Raw genomic sequence first — 25,691 nt, 5'->3', positions numbered from 1 at the left:
GACAACGAGGTCATAAAGATCCTAGCCAGAGGCTCAGCAATCTCTTTCCTCGCCACGTGGAGCAGCCTGGGGAATATTCCATCCGGCCCCGGGGACTTCTACGTCCTAATGTATTTTAACAACTCCAACACTTCCTCTTCCTTAATATCAACATGCTCCAGAACATCAACCTCACTCATATTGTCCTCATCATCATCAAGTTCCCTCTGATTGGTGAATACCGAAGAGAAGTAATCCTCAGGGATTCTACATATATATTAAAAGAAAGAAGGATAGCAAGGAACAAAATTCAGAATGGTAATCTGTGTGTGTAGCCAAAAGAGATAGTGATAATCTTAAATGGCTTTTTTGCTCCTGTATTTACTCAGGAGATGTATACAGAGTCTATAGAAGTGAGGCATAGCTGTTCCCTCAGACCCTGTGGGAAGTGTGCAGAAATTGCAGGGGCCCTAGCAGAGATATTTGAATCATCCTTTGCAACAGGTGAAGTATTGGAGGATAGCTAATGTTGTTCCACTGTTTAAGACTCTAAAAATAAACCAGGAAATGATATGCTAGTGAGCCTGATACCAGTAGTGGGAAAGTTATTGGAAGCTATTCTAAGGGACCGGATATATAGAGTATTTGTATAAGCATGGACTGATCAGGGATAGCCAGCATTGCTTGATGTGCAGTAGATCGGTTTTAACCAATCTCATATACATTTGAAGAAGTTACCAGGGAAGTTAATGAAGGCAAAGGCAGTGGTTGTTGTCTATATAGAATTTAGCATTTGACAAGGTCTTGATTGGGAGATTGGCCAAGAAGGTTCAGTTGCTTGGCATTCAAGATAAGGTAGTAAATTCGATTAGACATTGGCTTTGTGGGAGAAGCCAGAGAGTAGTAGTAGTAGAGTGCAGCACTAATGGAGTGCTGCAGAGATCAGTGCTGGGTCCGTTATATCAATGATCTGGATAATAACGTGGTTAACTGGATCAAGAAAATTGCAGATGACACCAAGATTAGGGGTGTAGTAGACAGCAAGAAAGACTATTACAGCTTGCAGCAGGACCAGCTGGAAAAATGGCAGATGGAATTTAATGCAGACAAGTGCAAGGTAGGATCAAGCAAAGTAGGTCTTACACAGTAAACGGTAGGGCACAGAGGAGTATGGTAGAACACAGGGAACTGAGAACACAGATCCATAATTCACTGAAAGTGGCGCCACAACCTCATAAATCAAAGTACTGAGTACAGGAAATGGGATGTTATGTTAAGTTGTATAAGATATTGGTGGGCCTAATTTGGGACCAGCTGGTGGTGTAGCGGCATCAGCACTGGACTCCAAGGCAGATGGTCCCGAGTTCAAACCCAGCCAGGGCAGCAGCAGTATCTGCGCGGAAGAAAGGCCCGGCAATCTACTTCCATATCCTGCCATGAAAATCCTATGGACCCTATGGTCCATAAGGTCATGAAGACTCTGACTCGACTAAACGACTGAACAACAACAAATTTGGAGTATCGTGTGCAGCTTTGGTTACCCATCTAGAAGAAAGGTATAAATAAGGTTGAAAGAGTACAGAGAAAATTGCTGGGATTTGAGGACCTAAGTTACATGCAAAGATCGATCGTAGAACGTAGGAGATTGATGGGAGATTTGATAGAGGTATACAAAATTATGAGGGGTATAGATAGGGTAATTGCAAGCAGGCTTTTTCCACTAAGGTTGGATGGGACTACAACCAGAGGTGATGGGTTAAGGGTGAAAGGTGAAAAGATTAAAGGGAACATGAGTGGAAAAATTTCCCTCGGAGGTTTGTGAGTAGTGGAACAAGCTGCCAGCGCAAGTGGTGCATGCAAGCTTGACTTCAATGTTTAAGAAAAGTTTGAATAATATATGGATGGTAAGGGTATGGAGGGCTATGGTCCGGGTGCAAGTCGATGGGAGCAGGCAGTCTAAATGGTTCAGCATGGACTAGATGGCCTGAAGGGCTTGTTTCTGTGCTGTACTTTTCTATGTTCTGACTCTAAAGACCGGTTATTTAATTGTAAAATCTGAAATCTTTTCGCGAATTTCTTTGTGCATAACATGGTGAGTAAAAGGAGGAAATACGGAAAGTAATGGAAATAAATTGTCATAGAAGAAACAAAGAAAAAATCTGAATACTAATGATATCCTCCATCCTCATTCCTTTCTAATCATTGCAATTCCATTTCTTTTCAATGCTTTGATGTAAATGACTGATGCATATACAAATATCAAAGAGATTCAAAGAGGATAGAGAAGAATGATTTTATTAAATCATTTTTGGTTGATAGCCCTATGCTTAAAATTGGAACTGGTAAAGCCGCTATCATACTTGATAAAGATAATAAATTACATTCACATTCAACTTTCGTTGTAAAAAAAAAAGTAGTTACATTACATTACTGAATTAGACCTTCAAAATTATTTGATGTCAAAACCCACATCTTTTACTTTTAATATGTCATGTCAGGAAAACATCTTAAGGCACAGATTATTTTCAGAATTATACTCTGAAAATATTCATTTAGCTGCTTTAAGCTTAACACTTGCCCATAAAGATCCAAGATGATATCTTCTTGCCTGAAAGAGTCTTTCCAAGTTTTATCCAGAGAGATAATAGGCAATATATTGCATTAAAAATCTCAGAAACGATAAGAACAAGCTAAAATAAGTTGAAACTTTGAAATCCATCAAAAGACAGGAGAAAAAAAATGCCAAATAGACAGTGAAGTGTTATATAAACAAAAACACAAATTTACTCGCCAAACTATCATTACAAAGTACAGAAAGAAGCGCCAAGAGAATGATTTGTGTCTCCTTTTCAGAAGGAGAATGAGATTTAACATCATTGGAATATGCATTGAAATTTGAAGTTTTACAACAGCTGTATATTGTAATACATAAATTTAAAAAACTAGATATATACTATATAAACTATAATAAACTATATAAAATAAGTAGTGCAAAAAAGAGGGGGACAATTGAAATAGAAATCTGATGGAGGAGGGGAAGAAGCTGTTCCTTAAATGTTGAGTGTCCATCTTAAGGCTCCTGTACCTCCTCCTTGATGGTAGTAATGGGAAGAGGCCATGTCCTGGGTGATGGGGTCCTTCATGATGGATGCTCCCTCTTTGAGACATCAGTCTTTGAAGGTGTGCTAGAAGCTGGGGAGGCTATTGCCCATGATGGAGCTGGCTGAGCTTACAACTTTCTGCACCTTTTTCCAATCCTCTGCAACCGCCCTTCCATTACAAATGGTGATGCAACCAATTAAAGTGCCCTTCACGGTACTTCTAGAGAAACTTACGAATGTCTTTCGTGATATATCAAGTACCCTCAAACTGTTGATTGGAATTAAGGGTATAATTGTGTGTTGAACACTGAGCTGTAATCAGTAAACAGCAGCCTGATGTAGATATTACTACTGTCCAGGTAATCAAAGCCGAGTGGACAACCAGTGAGTTTGTATCTGCTGTAGAACTATTGTGGCAATGGGCAAATTGCAGTGGGTCCAGCTCCTTGCTCTGGCAGGAGTTGATTGTGGTCATGACCAACCTCTCAAAGCACTTCACGTAGATGTGAGTGCCACTGGGTAATAGTCATTGAGGCAGCTCACCCTGCTGATAGGATTGTTACCCTTCTGAAACAGGTGGCAACCTCTGACTGCAGCAGTGAGAGATTGAAGATGCCCTTGAACACTCCTGTCAGTTGGTTGGCACAGGTTTTCAGAGCTCTACCTGGTACACAATCAGGACCTGACCAAGAGTTCACCATCTTGAAAGTTGTTCTGATGTCAGCTTCTGAGACAGAGATCACATAGTGATGATGGGATTTGCACAGGTGTAGTTTTATTCTCCCTTTCAAAGAATGCATATCAGGTGTTGAGCTCATCTGGGAGTGAAGCATCACTGCCATTCATGATGTTAGGTTTCACTTTGTAGGAGGTAATGGCCTGCAAACCCTGCCAAAGCTGACATCCATCCGATTCTGTTTTTAACCTCATTCACAATTATCTTCTCACTCTTGAAATAGCCTTCCGTATGTTGTACCTGGACTCCTTATACAATTCAAGATCACAGGTCTCAAATGCCATAGATTTACCCCTCAGCAGACTACGAATCTCCTGGTTCCTTCAATACCTTTGGTTTGTATACATCCAGTAGGTTCTTTAAGGCACACACCCATCCACACAGGCCTTAATGTAGTCAGTGGCAATGGTAGTGTATTCATTCAGATTCAAAGATGAATCCCTGAATATTGCCCAGTCCACCAACTCAAAGCAGTCCTGCAAGTGCTCCTCCACCTCCCCTGACCATACCTTATTGATCCTCTCCACTGCTGCTGTGATCATTAGTCCCTGCCTGGTGCGCTGGAAGTAGGAATACAGCTAAGTGATCAGATTTTTCAAAGACTGAGCGTGGAATGACGTGGTAAGCATTCTTGATGGTGGTATAAGAGTGGTCAAATGGTCAAGTGTTTTGGCTACGCTGACCACAAATGATTTGCTGATGGAAGCTTTTCAGAGACTTCAAGATGGCATGGCTCAAATCCTCTGCAATTCTGAATGCCTTAGGAATTGGAATAGGCTTTGCAACAAACAAAATGCTGGAGGAACTCACCAAGGAATGTTCGATCTTGTGGGTCAAAACTTTGAATCAGAACCAAGAGCAGAAAGGCGCTATAGCAAGTACACAGAGAGGGGTAATGGTGAGAAAGGAGTTCAAGATGATTGATTAACTGAGGGGTATAGGATGACTGGCAGGTTGTACCATGTAGGGGATGGTTGCAAGGTTAGATTAGTGACAGATGGAAGCAAACAAGGAGAGCAGAAGAGGGGAGGGGAAAACATTAGAGCTGGGTGGGGGCAATGGGAAGTGTGAAAATTAGAGAGAACTAGAGGGAGATAAGCAAGAACACAAAGGCCACCAATGCCAGGTTCTGCTTGGGGGTGGTGGGGCGGGGGAGAAGCACCCAGGATTGAAACCTCAATATTCGTGCCATTGGATTATAGACTACCCAAAATATAAGGTGTTGTTCCTCCAATTTGCACTGTGGCTTATCCTGGCAGCAGAGAAGGTCAAGAATGGACCAGCCAGAATATGAATGGGAAGGTGTATTGAAATACTCTGCAAACCATGGATGGTTTGAAATGGCCTGCAACCAAAATGGATGCTTGGGATAGCCATTGCACACTGAACATGGGTTTTCTGCAAAATGGTGGATCAGTCTTGCTGATGAGAAGAGACCACACTTGGAGTACCAGATGCAGTAGCTCACTACATTCAGTGCTGTCAGTTCTTGATCCAAACTGAAAAGCTTCAGCACGACTTCTATTTTTATTTTTCTCTTTCTCATCTCTCCCTCTATCTTGCACTTGTGGTGTTTTTCTATTTTGCACATGTGCATGTATAATTTATGTTATCAAGTTTACGTTTATGTAGTTTTTTTTTATAACTTTATAAAAATAAATGTTTTTAACATAAAATTATGATAACTTTCCATGGACTCCTCTTGTAATATACAGTGCTGCAGTTACTGAAAGCTATTCTTATGGCACATATACACTGTATATAATTCCTTTGGAAACAGCAAACTTCAGCTTGAACTTGAACTAGATAGGGCATCTAAAACAAGAGGGCAGAGGTTTAAGTTGAGAAGAATTTTAAACGGGGATTCCAGAGGAAAGTTTTTTTAAAAAAAATAAATACAAAGAGCAGCTAATATATGGACCTCTCAGCCAGAAGACATAAAGTTGTCTAGGTGAAGGGAGTCTGAGGGTGGTAGTGAATCACGAGGCTAAGTGACATTTAGACAGACACTGAAATAGGCAAGGCATGGAAAGGATATAGACCTCCTGTGGGAAAATTAGTGCAGATAGGCAAAAATGTCAGCAATGACATGGTGAGCTGAAGAGCCTGTTTTGTGCTGTATATCTCTATGACTGGTTCTGGAAGGTCAATTTAAGTCTAGGATACACTGTAAGTTCAGCTCCTACGCCCAGCTCCTTCTAGGAATCAATCAATTACCATTTCTCAGCAAGAATAAAGAAACTGCAGATGATAGAACAATGTTTATTTTGCAGAATCGCTCATTACAGCATTAATTGAAAGTCATCACCAAATACTCCTATGAATTAATGCTTGTTAATTGTATTCTTTAAGCATATGCTGATATAACCATATTAACAAATATATATTATTTCTGTTCTTGCACAATTTTTAATCTATTCAATATAGAGAATCAGAATCAGGTTTATTATCACTGGCATGTGACGTGAAATTTGTTAACTTAGCAGCAGTTAACTCAATGCAATACATAATATAGAAGAGAAAAATAAAAAAGTAAATCAATTACAGTGTGTGTATATTGAATTGATTAAAAAAAATGTACAAAAATCAGAAATACTGTATACTAAAAAAATGAGGTAGTGTCCAAGGGTTCAAAGTCCATTTAGGAATTGAATGGCAGAGGGGAAGAAGCTGTTCCTGAATCACTGTGTGCCTTCGGCCTTCTGTACCTCCTACCTGATGGCAAAAGTGAGAAAAGGGCATGCCCTGGGTGCTGGAGGTCCTTAATAATGGACGCTGCCTTTCTGAGACACCGCTCCCTGAAAATGTCCTGGGTACTTTGTAGGTTAGTACCCAAGATGGAGCTGACTAAATTTACATCCCTCCACAGCAGCCCATACCAGACAGTGATTCAGCCTGTCAGAATGCTCTCCACGGTACATTTATAGAAGCTTTTGAGTGTATTTGTTGACATGCCAAATCTTGTCAAACTCCTAATTAAGTATAGTTCCTGTCTTGCCTTCTCTATAACTGCATCAATATGTTGGGACTAGGTTAGATTCTCAGGGATCTTGACACCCACCTCTTCCAAAGAAACTCTCAAGCGACTTTTGTTTTTTACTCATCGAGTAGTTGTAGGTTATACCGACTGATGACCTTGTGTGCGTTCAAGTTCAACAGTGGGTGTGACGGAATGAGGAAAGGTGCAGCTGACTCATAACGTTTCATTTCGCCAAATCATATCGTTTCCTTGCGGCCTGGTGGTTGGGGACCACTAATCTGTGGCATATCAACTATGTGAGAAGAAACCTCATCTCGATCATTCAATGAGTTCTCAATTCATCAATTTAACCAAAAGTATTTAAAAATTCTAAACAAAGCAGTTAAAAAGTTACTACCAAACTGTTTGCAAGAGAAATTGATTTTCCCATGTCTATAAATATACCCAAAGAGTGCTTTTCAACCACTTCTGATGAAATGGTATGATTTATCATTTGAGCAGAATGTATCACCTCATAGCAGGCAATTGAAATAAAATTCATTACAAACTAATAGCTCCTCCACTCAGATAGGAAAACATTCAGAAACAAAATAATATGAGACAACACATTCTTAACTTTTGGTGCAAGGTACTAAAACATTTGGTGGGGTCTTTTCACAGCAGTGCAGTCTGCACTTCAGTATTGCTTCTGTGGAAAATGTAAACACTGCATTTTTAGGCAATGCTTAGTCAAAGATACATTTCACGTAAAAATATAATATTGTAAAAATAATGAATTATGCATTTAGGACAATTCAAGAAAAGTAGCAATTGTATATGCAAACACGAGGAATTCTGCAGATGCTGGAAATTCAAGCAACACACATCAAAGTTGCTGGTGAACGCAGCAGGTCAGGCAGCATCTCTAGGAAGAGGTACAGTCGACGTTTCAGGCCGAGACCCTTCAGGACTACGAAGGGTCTCGGCCTGAAACGTCGACTGTACCTCTTCCTAGAGATGCTGCCTGACCTGCTGCGTTCACCAGCAACTTTGATGTGTAGCAATTGTATATGATGTCTATTTCCTGTCACTCTTCTAGTTCAACACTGGAAGTTTGACATATTATTTGCTGCATGTATCAGAAACCACATTGCAAGTCCTTCCATTGATTGAACTGTCGACTCTGATATCTCAAGCACGCATTACAAATCTAAGCTATTTCTTTCAAATTAATTACACCATGAATATGCAGTAAAATAATTGGAAGTCCAAACAAGTTTCACTGATTATTCTAATCGACAATTTTTTTATTATACCAAAGAACTGTTACTAATACATAATCAGTTACAATACAGTTTATTGTCAACTGCTGCACTGAAGTGGAAGCAAGCTGAGAATATATTTAAAAGAGGACAAGAAGATTACTATTGTGATCAATATTATAGATATTATTGTAATTATCGTAGTCAATCCTGTTGTCAGCAGATACAAAACAATGTTATGATAAAAATGCAATTACTACTGTATAGAGTGGTAAAGGTGCTATGAAGATGGATGAGGTGAGATTGCTTGCTAGATATTTGGTTTTAGCCCCTTTGTATTAATTACATGGTTCATTAATTATTGCAATTGTAGTTCAAATACAATTGTGAAATTTACACAAATTCTTTTTATCTTGAAAATAAAAGAAACTGAAGTATCTTACTGACTACAATTATTACGGAAACATAGTTGAGCTAGTCAAGCACATAAATACTCATCAATACCATAGGCAGTTTAAATCTTATGCAAAACTTGCTGCTTAAGCCCCAAGGAAAATTTAAGTGTCAAGCTGAATTGCAAGTAATTTTCAGAAAAATGTGTTACATGCTACTTCAACATCAAAACCATATAACAGGTTTAAGCAATAGAGTAAACAAACCATTCTCTACAAATTATGGTTTCCCACAAGTCTAAGATACACTTATTGAATGATTGAGATATAACATTCAGAGCAATATTCTGCTACTATCTGGATTAGACCCTGAAAAAAAAAGTTTAATTGCAGTTAAATTCCAAAATAAACCAATTTAATTTTCTTTCAGTTGGGGAATTTTTTTTTAAAAAAATGTTAGCAAATTCCAAGGTCTGGACCTTTAATGCTTTCTAATGATGCTGCCTGATTAGCGATATTTTTCCAGAATTTTCAAATTTCCAGATAGTTTACTCTTTTTACAAACAGTAATTGCAGCTACACAAATAATGTATTGCTATCCAATGTCAAATGACTTTCCTTCACTAACATCATGGGAAAAAATCTGCATAAAACTGTTTTTTTTATACATGCAAGTGTGGCTGACAAGGTCTACTGCCTACCCTATCCAACTGTAGTAAGTTGATGAAGATGATAAGGTGCTTCAATTTCCTGGGTGTCAACATCTCTGATAATCATCCTGGGCCCAACATACTGATGCAATTGCAAAGAAGGCACACCAGCAGCTATATTTCATTGGGAATTTAAGGAGATTTGGTATGTCACCAAAAGCTAGCAAATTTCTACAGATGTACCATGGACAGCATTCTGACACAAGGGCACTACCTTCTGGTATGGAGCACAAATACACAGGACTGGAAAAAGCTGTACAGGGTTGTAAACTCAGCCAGCTTTCTCATGGGCACTAACCTCCCTTTTAAGGCATCTGTTAGTCTTGCGAGACCATAGATCTGCGCCTGGAAAGTCTTCACTCTCCAAGGCGCAGGCCTGGGCAAGGTTGTATGGAAGACCAGCAATTGCCCACGCTGCAAGTCTCCCCTCTCCACGACACCAATGTTGTCCAAGGGAAGGGCATTAGGACCCATACAGCTTGGCACCAGTGTCATCGCAGAGCAATGTGTGATTAAGTGCCTTGCTCAAGGATACAACACGTTCCCTCGGCTGGGGCTCGAACTCACGACCTTCACGTCGCGAGTCCAATGCCTTAACCACTTGGCCACGTGCTCAATAACCTCCCTACCATCAACAAAATCTTCAAAAAGCGATGCCTCAAGAAGGTGGCAACCATTATTAAGGATCTTCACCATCCAGGACATGCACTCTTCTCATGACTACCGTCAGCGAGGAGGTATAGGAGGACCCCGAAGACACTCATACTCAATGTTTTAGGATAGCTTCTTCCCCTCCTCCAACAGATTTCTGAACAGTCTGTGAACACTACCTACCTTACTATTTTGACCTTTTCTTGCACTACTTATTTTTAAAAAATATTTCTGATGGCAACATATAATTTTACGTGTTCGCACTGTACTGCTGCTGCAAAACAACAAATTTCACAACATCTCAACCTGATCTGATGAAAAGTTGCTGCAGTCCTGCTAAGGTAGTAGGTGTCGTTTACAGGATATTGATCTATTGATAAAAACTACATTTAGTGTCACTCCTTTGTTGCCTTTGAACTGTTGCCATTTCAGAAGGCAGGCATGAGTTAACTGGATTCTTGTGTCAGAAACCACACAAGGGCTACTAAGTACAATAGATTTCTGACCTGAAAGATTTTAAGGGATTTTTAGATGTTTCTTTTTCACCGTTACATTTTAATTCCAGAATGTGTTTAAATGGAGGCATTTATATCGGCTAGTTGCTAAGGCAGGATATGAACTCCATTTGTTATAGGATTGTTGTTACTCTGCTCATTACATTATATTGCTGTATGTAAAGACAATAAATGAACCATGTCATAAATGTACCAGATATACACATTAATGACCCTTCATCAGAGTTGAAAGCAGGCTTTGAGCAAATTTGGAGGCAAGGAAGGAGAGGGACTCACACCTACTGCATTAAGATGATAATGCAAGATAAAAGTGCTAGCTAGAAAAGCAAGGAAAAGGCAGAATAGACATAGTAACGTAAACAACAGAATCATTATCAACAGCTGCTCCACCAAACACAGGGATCAGATTTATGATCAAGTCTGTGCTTATTTCATAAGGATGGAAAATTCTAAACCCTACCTGATCATGATTTAGAGGGATAACCTTCTAGACTCAAACTCAAGTTCAACAATTTCCAGTCGTGATTCCTTTTTTTTTAAAACAATGAATGATAGGATCTGGGGGTAGGGAAGGTAGGGTGGCAGGGATTGGTTGGGAATACAAGGAGAATATTAGTGTAAATGGTCATTTAATGATCAGCATAGACTCAGTGGACTGAAGATACCAATTCCTTCCATTGTAACCCTAATGAACTAACCATATAGAGACGGGCTGGGTATTCTGTAGCTGTTGACTCAGTTAATAATTCCTCAAAGTCTTTCCACCACATCCGGAATTTCCACTTCCTAGAATAATTTAGCTCAAACAATTCAAGAAGCTCAGTACCATCCAGGTCAAGGTAATATTTTTATTGGCGCTATGTCATTATTTTATACACTTACTCTCCACACCACTGTCATTCCAGCTTGCACCACCTACAATCTATTCCACAGTTACTCGCTTAGACTATTATGCTAACACCCTCCCAGAGTTAAGAGGTGCATGACAACACCATCTGCTTCCACTCCAAACACTACGACTTGGTTTCACTCCAATTTACATACCTTCCTGAATTTTTGTTCCATCATTTCTGCTGTGTATGAATTGGGAACCTTCGATGCAACAGCCATGTGGCGACACCTTCACTAGAACTGGAGCAATTTTTGGCAGTTCAGTGGTGAGCAACAAACACTGCCTTAAAAAAAATGCTTTTTCCTCTTTAAATTTCCAGCTCTCAGTACCTAATAATGTGCTTTGTAATGCATAATATCACTTCATATGTGCTGTTGGATTTTAAAAGTTACTGCCATCTTCTGGGCGGTCTGTTGCAGTGACACTGTTTTCAGCAGCTATCATTTCAACCCAGGAGAAGAAAGAATGATACAATTAAATAATTACTGAAAGCTATTTTCCTCCACCACTTACATCAACATTATAATTCATGACTTAATATCAGCAATATACCTTTCAATAATAAAAAGATCATTATATACAGATTAATCAAGGCTTCTTTGAAGACATCACTGTGCACAGCATGGAACAATACTGAACTACAGAATGAAGCATGGATTCTGATTACTTGGCTCAGAGTTAGAACCCTGGAGGTCATAGGAATGTCAAATTAATTCAAGTCATCTATTTTCCTTAAAATCTCCATACTCAGCCTCAAAATACGCAGAAGTCATAAAATGCCGTCCAACCTGAGCCCATCTGCCCTCCTGGTTGATGTCCAAGACTCCCACAGCACTTTCAAAATTAAACAGACATATCCTGGCTAATACTTATTCCTCAACTAACACCATTAAAAATTAGCTGGTTATGCCTGTATTCTCAGTGGGTGCACTGGCTGCTATATTTTCAATAATGACATTATTTCATAACTAAATCAAGATTTTGGGTGAAGTTAAGGTTATGTTTTTAATTTTCTCAATCAGTGATGCTTGGCAGTGATCTGGGAGAGGACTCTCTCACACACAAGCTATAGACCTTCTTGCAGGTCTGATTGGCTAGATAGAGATTTCAGCACACTCTGCTTCCTGCAGATCTCATTCTGGAATCTCTGGTTACCTCACAGTAACTGAAACAAGTGTTGACCTGCTACTGCTCAGCAAGTGTGAACAAAACTTTCTCACAATTATCTATGGGAATGCTGAATTTTCTGAGACCTCGCTTGATCATGTTAATATGGTCAGTACTTTGATCTTCCCCTAATTCAGACACATTTCTTGAGTTGGCTATATAGCACAGCCTTTGAAGCATGCACCCCACATATCTCGCTATGGAAAAGAAAAGCAACCAGCAGGATCTGCATTAACTTCAAGCTAGTTTTCTCACCAAGACAGAAACCTGTTAATCCCAATGATGGCTATTTTTTTTGAGACAGTTCAGGTAGAAGCTTTCAAAATTCATTTCTACTTGGAGCACTTAACATTGCTTTTGTGCTGGTAAAGGAAAAAAAAATGGAACCAGACATGATAAGTGGGCATCTTACATTCAGATTTGTCAAATGTCACTCCGTTCTTTCAGAAGTGAGCTAGGCAGAAAAAAGGAAATTAAAAGCCAGTTAATCTGACTTCAGTGGTTGGGAAGTTGTTAGAGTCCATTATTAAGGATGCAGTTTTAGGGTTTTTGGAGGCACAAGATAAAATAGGCCAAAATCAGCATGACTTTAAGGGGAAATCTTGCCTGATAAATCTGTTGGAATTTTTTGATGAAATAATAGGGAGGATAGACACAGGAGAATCAGCAGATGTTGTTTATGTGGATTTTCCGAAGGCCTTTGACAAGAGGCTACGTACCAAGTTAAAGCCCATAGTATTTCAGGAAAGATACTAACATTGTCAGAAAGTTGGCTGAGTGGCAGGAGGCAAACAGTGGGAATAAAGGGGGCCTTTTCTGGTCGACTGCTGGTGACTAGTGGCATTCCACAAACATCAATGTTGGAACCACTTCTTTTCATGTTCCATGTCAAAGATTTGGATGACAAAATTGATTGCTTTGCAGCCAAGTTTGCGGACAACACAAAGATAGGTGGAGGGGCAGGTAGTTTTCAAGAATTAGGAATGCTCCAGAAGGTCTTAGATTAGGAGAATGGGCAAAGAAGTGGCAGATGGAATACAGTGGTGGGAAGTGTGTTTTGGTAGAAGGAATAAAGGCATAGACTATTTTCTAAATGGGGAGAAAATTCAAAAATATGAAGTGCAAAAGGCCTTGGGAGTCCTTGTGCAGAATTCTCTAAAGGTTAACTTGCAGGTTGAATCAGTAGTAAGAAAGGCCATTCACATCGAGAGGACTAGAATATAAAAGCAAGGATGTAATGCTGAGGCTTTAAAAGGCATTAGTCAGACCACATTTGGAGTATTGAGAGGGGTCTGGGCACATTATCTTAGAAGGGATGTGCTGGCATTGGAGAGGGTCCAGAGGAGGTTCACAAGAATGATTCCGGGAATGAAAGTGTTAACATACAAAGAGCGTTTGATGGCTCTAGGACTTCACTTGCCAGAGTTTAGAAAAATGGGGGGGGGGGGGGTTCCTATTGAAACAAAACTAGAATATTGAAAGACTTAATACAGTAGATGGAAGTGGGGGAGTCTAGGACCAGAAGGTACAACCTCAAAACAGAGACAGAGATATCCAATTAGAACAGAGATAAGGCGACAGGTTCACAGGAGAATCAGGCCATTCAGCCCATCAAGTCTGCTACACCATTTAATCATGGCTGACCATGATCCCTTTCAACCTCATTCTCTTGCTTTCTCCATTTGACGACCTTATTAATCAAGAACCTATCAACCTTCACTTTAAATATACCCAACAACTTGGCCTCCATAGCCACATGTGGCAATGAATTCCATAGATTCACTCACCACCCTCTCATCTCTGTTCTAAAGAACATCCTTCTGGCCATAGACACGCCAAGTGTAGGACACATCCTCTCCACGTCCACTCTATCTACACCTTTCAATATTCGATAGTTTTCAATGAGATCCTTCCTCATTCTTCTAAACCCTAGTGAGTACAGGCCAGAGCTACCAAATGCTCCTCATACATTAACCCTTTCACTCCCAGGATCATTGGGAGCATGATGGTCTAGCCTGGAAGACTGAGGTACCGTTGGGACCCAGGAGGGAGTTAGTTAGATACAAAATTGGCTTAGTGAAAAGAAGTGGCAGTGGAGGGTTGTTTTTCAGACAGGTGGTCTGCGACCAGTGGTGTGGCACAGAAATCAGTGCTATTGTTTTTCACCTGTGTTACAATTTGGATGACAAGTTGTTAACCTGGATAGTAAGATTCCAGATCATACCAAAATCCAAGTAAACAACATCCACTCACTCTCCTTTATATCTGTCCAACCTGTTATTTCCTCAAAGAAATTCAACAGGTTTGTCAGGAAAGATTTCCCCTGAAGGAAACTACGCTGACTTTGGCCTATTTTATCATGTGCCTCCAAGTACCCTGAAACATCCTTAATAGCGGATTCTGTTGGATCTCTATTTATTTCCTGATCCTTCAGTTTCTTCCAGGAGGCATGAATGATGAGCAGTCTTAATTCTAATGATGGTTATTTCAGAGTACAAACAAACATACAAATACTAACTAAACTAAAAGAGCTGAGAAACGATACTAAAATGTAAATGAATGGAAAAGAATGCAAAGAGGAAAAGAATAAAGATGGCATCTCTGAAAATTATCATTGAGCTAAGGAAAATTCCTCAGATAGAAATAAACCAATTAATAGGCTACATAATTAAAACAATTACATCGTGTGGATAATGTGCAAATACTTAACCAATGAAATAGGTGATGAACTGGTAGTTTAGCAGCTATACCACCTTCTACCAGTGAGTGTGAAAAATACACGGGTTTATTAAAAAGTACTAATCTTCTAAAAAGTATTATTGAAAAAAAGATTTCCAACAACTCTAAAGTCTTCTCAACCACTGAAATCAGCCTAACTGGCCTATAATTTCCTTTCTTCTGCCTTCCTCATTTCTTAAAGAGTGGAGTGATATTTGTAAATTTCTAGTCTGCCGGAACCATTCCAGATTTAGTGATTCTTCAAAGATCATTATTAATGCATCCACAACCTCTTTAGCTAACTCTTTCAGAACCCAGGAGTGTAGTCGATCTGGTCCAGGTGACTTAGCTACTTTCAGACGCAACACGCTGGATAAGACTTTCACTGTTATGCTGTAGGTATTGCATTTGTATGCAGTGCATGATTTGTTATTTCTTGTTGACAACTAATTGCATGGGGCGAAATTCTGAAATCCAAAAAGCTCTGAAAACCGAAGTTTTTTTTCGCCCACAGCTGACATCACTCAGGTGTGACGTGGCAGCACTAGCAGAGGCCGCCAGACGTCAGTTGTGGCTCAGGTTACATGTGCATTTGCTGTTTGCTGATATTTTGTGTTCACTGTTGACTTTGTGTTTAATTTCACTGTGAAAATGTCAAAAGGAGCTGCAGATACCCCTATGCGTAACAATGAGAAAAAGAGAAGGAAGCGTCTATCGTTATTAATAACACAAAGTGGAGTTATTGCAGAAGCTTGATCGTGGTGTGTCTGTGCGGCATCTTGCTGAAGAAAATAGTGTCGGAACTACCACTGTATATGATTTAAAGAAACAGAAAGACAAGTTATTGAAGTCTTATAGTGACAGTGACGTTCTGCATTTATTCCAATAAGTCATTTACCATGTGCTTGATTCGGTTCGTTTGAAGCTGTATATTTTTATGCTTTACTGAATGTTTTTTTCTTGTCATTATTCCCTAAACAATACAGTACAACTATTTACATATCATTTACATTGTATTAGGTATTGTAAGTAATCTACAAATTATTTAAGGTATAAGGGAGGATGTGCGTAGGTCCAGAGCTCTGCTGGGTCCTAAAGTCCACCGCACTGAAACAGGTTAAAAAAGGGACTTGAGCATACATGTTTTTTGGTATCCGCGGGGTGTCCCAGAACCAATAAGGAGGGATTCTGGAATCTGAAAAATTTTGAATTCCGAAATGCAACTGGCCCCAAGGATTTCGGATAAGGGGTTGTGGACCTGTATTCGCACAAATCAGGGTTCGGGTAATTGAGACATCCCAACTTCCCGGTTTTGGTGGGACCCAAGTCCCTGAGATGTACAAAGTTTGAGAAAGGTGGTTTTCTCACTGCTGAGTCTAATGGCTGTTAACATCTCTAGAGACACCTGGTAAAATAGGGCTGCACAGATATTTCAGATTCCCAAGCACCTTCTCCATAGTAATAGCAACTACACTCATTTCTGACACTCTTGCATTTCTGGCAGACCGCTGGTGTCTTCCATAGTGAAGACTAATGCAAAATACTTCAGAAGTTTGTCCATTATTACTTTGTCCCCCATCACTACCTCTCCAATGTCATTTTCCAGCAGTCCAATATCCAATCTTCCTTCTCCTTTAAATATTTGAAAAACTTTTTGCATCCTCTTTTATATTACGGACTAGCTTACTTTCATATTTCATCTCTTCTCATGGCCTTTTTTGTTGTCTTCTGTTGGTTTTTAAAAGCTTCCTAATCATCTAACTTCTAAACTTTGCTATATTATATGCCCTCTCTTTTGCTTTTAAGTCTTTGATTTCCCTTGTCAGTTTTGGTTGCCTCATCCTCTCTTTAGGATACTACTACTGTGTTTGAATAAGACTCATTCAGCTCTGCTGTCACAAAGTTCATTACAGAAAATCTTTCCTACCAAATGCAACAAGCATATACAACAGTTCATCTCTGTGTGACAGGAACACACACGTAGTAGAATAGTCTGTTTTATTATTTCGTACATTATTATTGCACATTGGTAAATTAGTGTATATTATAATTTTGTACTTTATTATCAGTTAAGTCTGCACACTGCTAAGTGTGTTTTTAAATGCTACTGCTGTAACGAAAGAAATTCCCATTCAAGATCAATAAAGTACTTATTATTATTACTATCTATCATGCACTTCCAAATTGCTCCCAGAAACTCCTGCCACTGCTTCTCTGCCATCATCCTCGCTGGTGTCCCCTTCCAATCAACTTTGGCGAGTGCCTCGCTCATGCCTCTGAATTTCCCGTTATTGCACTATAATACTGACACATCTGACAGTAGCTTCTCCTTCTCAAATTGGAGGGTGAATTCTATCATATTATGATCACTGCCCAAGGGTTCTTTACCTTAGCCCCGGCTAATCAATTCTGGTTCATTACACAACACCCAATCCAGAATTGCCTTTCCCTTACTGGGCTCAATTACAAGCCATTCTAAAAAGGCATTTTATAGGTATTCTACAAATTCCCCTTCTTATCATCCAACACCAATCTGGTTTTCCTAATCTACTTACATATTGAAGTTCCCCATGACTATTGTAACATTGCCCTTTTTACATGCCTTTTCTATCTCCTAATTTGTATCCCACATCCAGGCTACAATTTGGAGGCCTGTATATAACTCCCATCCTCACCTGCCTATCAACTCTACCTGGTGCCCCTCCTCCCTTTTCTCCTGTGGTCCACTCTCCTCTCCTGTCAGATTCCTTCTTCTCCAGCTCTTGATCCTTTCCACCTATCACCTCCAAGCTTCTTAATCCATTCCACCTCCCCTCCCCCCACACATCTGGCTTCACCTATCAGCTTCTAGATTATCCTCCTTCCCCTTCTCCCACCTTCTTACTCTGGCATCTCCCCCCTTGCTTTCCAATCCTGATAAAGGGTCTTGGTCCGGAACATCGACTGTTTATTCATTTCCATAAATGCTGCCTGACTTGCTGAGTTACTCCAGCATTTTGTGTGTATAACTCCCATCAGGGGCTTTTTACCTTTGGAATTTCTTAACTCTACCCACCAGGATATTACATTTTCCAATCTTATGCCACCCCTTTCTCAGGATGTGATTTCATTTCAAACCAACACAGCCACCCCACCCCCTCTGCCCACCTGCCTGTCCTTCTGATACAATGTGTATCCTTGGATGTTAAGCTCCAATCTACGATCTTCTTTCTGTGAACGACTCAATGTCATGCTTGCCAATCTCAAACTGCACTACAAGACCTATCTTATTCCATATACAGCACGTATTTAAAGGTGATGCTTTTACTCCTATACTGTATTAATCACCCAGTTTATTTTTGTAATATTTCAACTCACCCCACTGACTGCAATTTTGCCTTTTCATCTGCATACTCTTCCTCACAGTCTCACTACACACTGCACCTGCTTTCTATACCAACTGTCCTATTCTCAGCCTATTCCTATCTTCTTGTCAAATTAGTTTAGCCGTCTTCAACAGCTTCAGCAAACCCGCCCAAAGAGATATTGCTGCCCCTCCAGTTCAGGTATAACACATCCTTTTTGGACCGGTCATACTTTCCCCAGAAGAAATCCAAAACTCTGCACCAATTCCTCAGCCACACATTCATCCGTCAAATCATCCTATTGTTACTCTCACTGATGTGTTGCACAGGCAGCAATCCAGAGATTACTACTCTGCTCAGCTTTCTACCCAACTTCCTACATTCTCTCTTCAGAACTTCAACCCATGTCATTGGTACTATGACTTCTGGTTGTTCACCCTCCCCGCTTTAGAATGCAGTGGACTCAATTCAAGACATATCTGACCCTGGCACATGGGAAGCAACATACCATCTTGGTGTCTCTTCCACATTAAAGATTCCACATTCTCCTGTCTGCTTCTCCAAGTATGGAATCCCATATCACTACTGCACTCCCCTTCTTCCCCCTTTCCTTCAGAGCTACAAAGCCAGACTCAGTGCCAGAAACCCGGTCACCATGGCTTCTCCTTGTCAGGTCATCCTTCCGCACCCCCCCCCCCACCCAAAATACAGTATCCAAAGCAGTATGGTTATTACTGAGGGGGATGGCCACAGGGGTACTCTGCACTGGCTGCCTATCCCCTTTCTCTCTCTGGACATTACCCAGCTACCTACTTTCTGCAGCTTCAGAGTAACCTCCTCCCTGTAGCTCCTATCTGCTACCTCCTCATCCTCCCATAAGAGCTGAAGGTCATCCAGCTGCAGCTCCAGTTCCTTCACATGGTTTTAAGGAGTTATAGCTCGATGCACTTCATGCAGGTGTAGTTATCAAGGTGACTGGCGGTCTCTGAGAGTTCCTATATTTCACACAGTGAACTTACCACTAACCTTAGGTGTGGATCTACTTGTTTATCAATGGTTTCCAGTTTGGGAATGCTCAGATTGTATTCTTTGGTACACAATCTTCAACACACTCGCAGAAAATGTGTGTGATGGTGGTGACATACTCAGCTGGCTGCTGAGTCTTTGAACAAAGAAACAGTCTACTGACTCCAAGCTGTCATGTAGAAACTCATTAATTTTCTCAGAGCAATATTGAACAAATTTCTGTCCTAGATCCAGTCATTTTGGATTCAGTTCATATAAGGGAGAAGAGCACAGCCTTTGTGATCTGAGTTGCCCAAGTGTGGCTCAGTAGGTATTTTTGAGGGTTGTATAGCAATGCTTAGTTTGGACCCCTCGTGGAACAGGAGAAATGCTGGTGGTATTTTGGTAATAAATTCTTGAAGTTGCTGGCAATGATGAAGAGAGCACAAGTGTGTCTGGTTTCAAGGCTATTGCCTACAGTATATAGTTCAATGAATGTCAGTTTCACATATGCTTGGGGTGAGATGTAGATTGTGCTCCGGACAGCTGAAGTGAACTCCTGTTGCTGGTAGTATAGGAAATATTTAACTGTTAGAGTTCTAAGCAAAAACCTACCAGGTCATCAAGTCTGAGTACCCTGAGGTAGTGATTAGGAAGCAGACCCTTCTGCCTCAGACTTTGCCCAAGAATGCTATATGGTCCATCCAGTGAATTGAAAAGCCCTCAGGTTCAAAAGCAAAGTCAAATGAAGAAAGTGTAAACCATGTTTCAGTGCACGACAGTTCTCAATTGTTTTGGTAGGTCAGATTTGGGACTGGGGGAATTCAGCAGCTGATGTGGCACAGTCTTCACAGCAGCACTTACCATGTGCAGACTTAACAGCATCCAAGGGGAGAAACAATTAGTATCACGGGAGAAATAAATGACTGTAATAAGGGCTGACACTGGACCTGATGAAATGGAATCTACAGTTCTAAATGAGAGTGATGCAAAATGTTCTCATCTTTCAAAATTCATTGATGATGGAAAAATTCCAGGACTTGAAAAAAAGAAAATGCGGACAGGAGAGAGGAAAAGCACAGAACTATAGATCAATTGTCTGGTAAAGGATAATATGATTAAGCAGATAACAAGGAGCAGTTTAGATAAAAGGGAGCTGCTGATAAAATATATTTGGATTATCATCCTCAGAATTACTGCGATAAATTAAGGACTCAGAGACTAACAGTAACATTAGATTGAAAGACAAAGTTTCAGGAGTAATAGTTAACAGATTCAGATTTATTTATCACACAAACATCACAAATTACAATGAAGTAAGTCACACCAAATGCTGGAGGAACTCAACAGGCCAGGCAGCATCTATGGAAAAAGGTACAGTTGATTTTTTTAGGCCGGAACCCTCCGTCCTGCTGAAGGGTTTCAGACCGAAATGCTGGCTGTACTAGGGAAAACTTGGAAGACTGGCCAAGGGCAGAAGACTCTGGCAAGCTGTTGTTGGCAAACAATGCCCCAGTAGTGGTGATGTGCTTAAGAAAATGCAATTCTAGAATAGCACATTACCACCCTGGTGCCATGATCAAGACATCACTGAGCAGTTATGTTAAATTCTGCATGAGGATAAACAACCAGGGGCATATCAGTACAATGATATTAGTGGAAAGGAAAAGATTTTAAGGACTTAGCAGTCAGGAGAGTGCGACCCCTCCCCCCCCCCCCATATCAAATGCTAGCCTCCAGGTTTCTCCCAATGCCACACACCAGAGAGTACAGAAATGGATAGAAAGATGGTGTGGAACCAAGAACGTCAAATTCTTGGAAAATTGGGATGAGTTGTGGAGATGGGAGACATAATGAGTTTTCTTTCAAGGAAGCTGGGGGAAATATTCTCACAGGAAGATTTGATAGTGCTGTTAGTAAGGGATTAAACTAATCCGGCAGGACAACAGGAAGCCAAGTAAATATTTAGAAAGTAAAAGTGGTGACTTCAACATGGAAATGAGAAAAATTAGCAAGAAAGTTTGTAAAGCAGGGCAAACAAGAGGTAGGATAATAGGCAAAGATGTCTACGTTTAATGATATTCCTGGCATTGGGTTGTATAAGATAATTGTGCTAAAGGCACAGATTGACCTGTGGAAATTAATGTGGATATTGTTATGGAAATATTGATTAGAGGGGCCAGATGGCAGCTTACTATTCCTGACTCCAGGGTTTTCTGACCAAATAAAGAGGGAGATCTAAAAAATACTTTAAATTATTTTAAAAAAATTAAATAATATTTTTTTAAACAAATCATAAAAACTACGAAGACAGATGTTATAAAATGTTATGAAATATCTTCAAATGTGGCTTTATGGGTGGAACTAATAGAAAATGAGCAATTATGTTGTTGGGAGTGTACTACAGACCTCTGAAAACTTTGACGAAAATTGAAGCTCATTCTTCCACATGCACTTCTAATGGCCAAAATAATATTATAATAGGGGATCTTACTTATTGAAATATTAGCTCAGATTTAGACAATGTGAAAAGTAGAAAGAGCACAGAATTCCTAAACTGCATTGGAAATAACTTATGTAACACTGGGAAAGGTTTCACATCTAATGTAATGGTCTTTCTGTAGAAGCAGTGTTTAGGTTATGGTTAGAGATAATGGGTGCTTTGGAATTTGAGCCGCCCAAGGACGGGAAGCTGTTTTTGTGCTGTGTGCCTGACACCAGGGTGATCTGGGTCTTTTGTTCGGCGGGAGATGAAGAGAAAAGACAACAGAGCGGAGCCATGACCCAACGAAGGCCGACAAGATCGGAGGATTGGCGAAGGGGAAACCGTGAGCTCAAACTTGTACACATTAGACTGTTCCATTAAAATGCACCCTTTTCTTTTTTTGCTTTTTCTTCACTAACCCTGTAGTCAAATTAACAATTATAAAGCTAAATCGTTTAATTGTATGTGGTGTACAGTCTGTTGTTTCATGGTATTGATTTGTAACAGGGTAACAAATCACACAACATCCACACAAACGGGGGGGCAGGGTTCAGGGTGGATTTGCATCTCAATCTCACCCATTTGGCAGGGCCAGAGAAGATCTTCCCCAGACTTACACAGGCGACAGAACCTGAGGGTTACACTTAGTTAACCTACATATGTGTCGTCCAAAGGTTAGGGAGGGAGGAGTCGCAACATGCAAGTTTAATCTTAACTTAAGACTGAAGCTGAGCAAATGGAAGGAGTATCAATGGCAAAATACTTTTGTGATGGTTAATGTAATAGTATAGAAAATAGAAAAGACAGTAAATGTTCTACACAGGAGTATAGTGCTGTATTTCTTTCTTCTGACAAATCTTGTAAACATCTACATAATTATATAGATTATAATCTATTTTACATCAGTTTCAAAACTGGATAATTATTATTCCCTCAAATATATTAAAATTAAATAAAAATATTCTCATCCCGTCCTAGCTAAAGCCCTCCCCACCACTGAGCACATCGACACGAAGTGCTATCACAGGAAAGCAGCATCCATCATCACAGACCTCCACCACCCAGGCCATGCTCTCTTCTCACTGCTGCTTTCAAAGAGGTGGTACAGGAGCCTCAGTACTCACATCACCAGGTTCAGAAGCAGTTATTATCCCTCAACCATCAAGCTCCTTAACCAGAGGGGATAACTTCACTCGCCCCCATCACTGAACTGTTCCCACAAGCTCTGGACTCAGTTTCAAGGACTCTTCGCCTCAAGCTTTCAATATGTATTGCTTATTTATTTATTAATTCCCTTTTTGTAGTTGCTCAGTTTGTTGTCTTGTTCACCCTATGGTGCCGTCTTTCATTGATTCTATTATGGTTATTGGATCTATTGAGTATGTCCGCAAGAAAATGAATCTCAGGGTTGTATATGGTAACATATGTATTTTGATAACAACTTTACTTTAAACTTTGAATACTACTTATAAGGGAAGTCCTCCATTAGAACTCTTCTCCGTGGATTGTCACCTTGCCGTGGTGGAGAAGCTTGTGTGGTCCTGTGATCTCGAAAATAATGCCGTCCGGAGCTATGCTCCTGGTAGGGTCACCCATGGCGGTAAGGTCCAGGGTGAGGTCCCTGACAAAGAACAATCCAACCAAGACCTCAACGGTGGAACAGGCGGACGAAGTTAATTCAAACTCAACGGCTGTGAGCCGGATGAAGGCTGCAACAAATCCATCAGCTCCAATCGTCGTGGTTTCCATGCCACTGGAATCAGTTGATTGATTTGTGAAGTATCGTGAGCTTCTTAGTGCAACATCAAGTACACGTTAAACAAATACACGCACAGGCGTCTTCACTCTGTGAGCCACTTCTTCAGAATGAAGACCATCATCCTCGACCTCGGGGGATAGCCACGACGACCATTAGAACTATCATTGTCTCCCAATCAACTACGGAAGTCCTTTACCAACGCAACTACAAGTTTTGTGAGTTTTCATCTTTCGCTAATAATTTTTTGTGCAGTGCTTCATCAAACACCGTCCTGAAGCCCATCTTTGCGACCCACATACCGTCACCATCTGTCAGTAACCTCGTCAGATGATAATGTGCAGAGCTTCAACTGATGCTTGGAATATGACGATAGAATGATATCATTTTTAACTTGAGTGGAGTGTGCAACTCAAACTTTTATATGCGTCGCTTCGGTAGAAATCATACAAAAACATCAAACGGAGCAGATAACCCAAGATTTCCCCAAGTCCTATTCAAGGACCCTCGCTTGTTAATTAAATGTGGGTGATAGATATCTTAGCCTACTAAAATACAAACATCATTACCTCCAGCGTGGTAGCGCTAAGTATCCTTATCAGAAACATTACAACGAAGTTAATGCCTAATGCAGTGACAGTCCCGGTCTCCGACAACACACTCAGTCTCTACCCTTCAGTCCAATATGCCTGTTGAGAGGCGACAACTTCATCTACTCACCTGTCCATGTCTTCTGCTCGGGGACGAAGTAGTACTTGTTTCCGAACTGATCAGTACCGACATGATGTTTGATTTGCCCAAACACCCTACGCAGTAAAGCCCGAAAATGGTTCATAACCAAGACCCCAACAAACCTGAGTCTAATTAACAACGCCCCACAGTTCCTTTCACCCTCTCAACATTGAAGGAACCTATTGGTGAGCTGCGCTACAGCAGCCAATCATACTCCTGCTCTTTGCACTGCCCCCAATAACTTCCAACATGGCGGCGCCCGGTATCGTGGAGTTTGTTGTCATGTGAACGATCGGACTTTTTCCATTTCTGATTACAGACATCGATCTTCTGTAGTGTACTTTGGTTTACGGCAAGACGTGCGCAGGTTTGATGCAGACGGAAGGGGTTTTACGGGGATGCTCGCCCTTTTGGCAGCTCGTCGGAGCGGCTGCGATGAGCCGCTGAGAGTGAAGCGAGCCGAGTCCACCCGGAGGTTAGTGATAAGAGTGGGCTCTTCACAGTATGAACATCGAGTGTCATAACCGAACATACAGTACCTCTGTAAATGTTTTGTCCCATGGTCTAACTATTGCAGTGTCAGTGGTTTGAAAAATGAATAAAACGAAAATGCTAGAAGCACACAACTGGCGAAGTAAGTTAGGATTTCGGGTCAGAAAGCTTTCACAAGAACTAGTAAAGATTATTTCCAGATTTCCAAACAATCTGAGTGTAAGACCACGATTCTTTTGCACTTCTACTTTAAAATATTGCATTCAGTATTCACAATATAGCTACATCTGCATTGGAGAAACCAAGTGCAGATTAAGCAGCTACTCCATGTGAACATTTTCTCTTTTTCTCCTCCCAAGGACGATTTGCTGAGTCTTTTCAGCATTTTCTGTATTTAGTTGAGATTTTCAGTATCAGCAATATCTTTTCTTATTCTCACATAAGTTCATGTATAGCCATAGATTCTACAAAGACATGTTCCCTGTATTTCCTTCTACAACTGGATCCTTGCCTTCCTCATCAGGAGACCAGAGTCAGCATGGATCAGAAATGACAATCAACACTGACACACCTCAAGAATGCATACTTAACACACAGCTCTATTCTTTACACCCATGACTGTGTGGCTAGGCACAGCTCAAACACCACCTATAAATTTGGCAATGACACAACTATTTTTGGCAGAATTTTAGATGGTGACGAGGAAGCATGTAGGAGTGAGGAGTTGAGGCGTCACGGCAACAACCTTGTGCTCAACGTCAGTATGCCCAAGAAATTGATTGTGGTCTTCAGGAA

General features: G+C 40.5%; 2 protein-coding genes across 3 annotated transcripts in view; one reads left to right on the top strand and one right to left on the bottom strand.

Annotated features, from left to right (window-relative positions):
* ndufaf2 (NADH:ubiquinone oxidoreductase complex assembly factor 2) overlaps positions 1 to 24,553 on the bottom strand; it is a 111,378-nt gene extending 86,825 nt beyond the window's left edge. Inside the window, exon 1 of one of the 2 annotated variants that reach the window (XM_072251805.1) lies at positions 24,393 to 24,553. In XM_072251805.1, the coding sequence (XP_072107906.1) occupies positions 24,393 to 24,507 (115 nt within the window). In that variant the 5' untranslated portion in view covers positions 24,508 to 24,553. The remainder of the gene's footprint in view (positions 1 to 24,392) is intronic. The other variant, XM_072251806.1, reaches the window with a different exon arrangement.
* A 99-nt stretch (positions 24,554 to 24,652) lies between these two features.
* Positions 24,653 to 25,691, top strand: part of ercc8 (excision repair cross-complementation group 8) — a 37,152-nt gene continuing 36,113 nt past the window's right edge. The window contains exon 1 of the mRNA XM_072252577.1: positions 24,653 to 24,879. Within this exon, the coding sequence (XP_072108678.1) occupies positions 24,803 to 24,879 (77 nt within the window). The 5' untranslated portion in view covers positions 24,653 to 24,802. The remainder of the gene's footprint in view (positions 24,880 to 25,691) is intronic.

This window comes from Mobula birostris, chromosome 3 (assembly GCF_030028105.1).
Source record: "Mobula birostris isolate sMobBir1 chromosome 3, sMobBir1.hap1, whole genome shotgun sequence".
Classification (NCBI taxonomy): Eukaryota; Metazoa; Chordata; class Chondrichthyes; order Myliobatiformes; family Myliobatidae; genus Mobula; species Mobula birostris.
The sequence above is the reverse complement of the archived record's forward strand: the minus strand, read 5'-3'. Positions and strand labels throughout refer to the sequence as shown.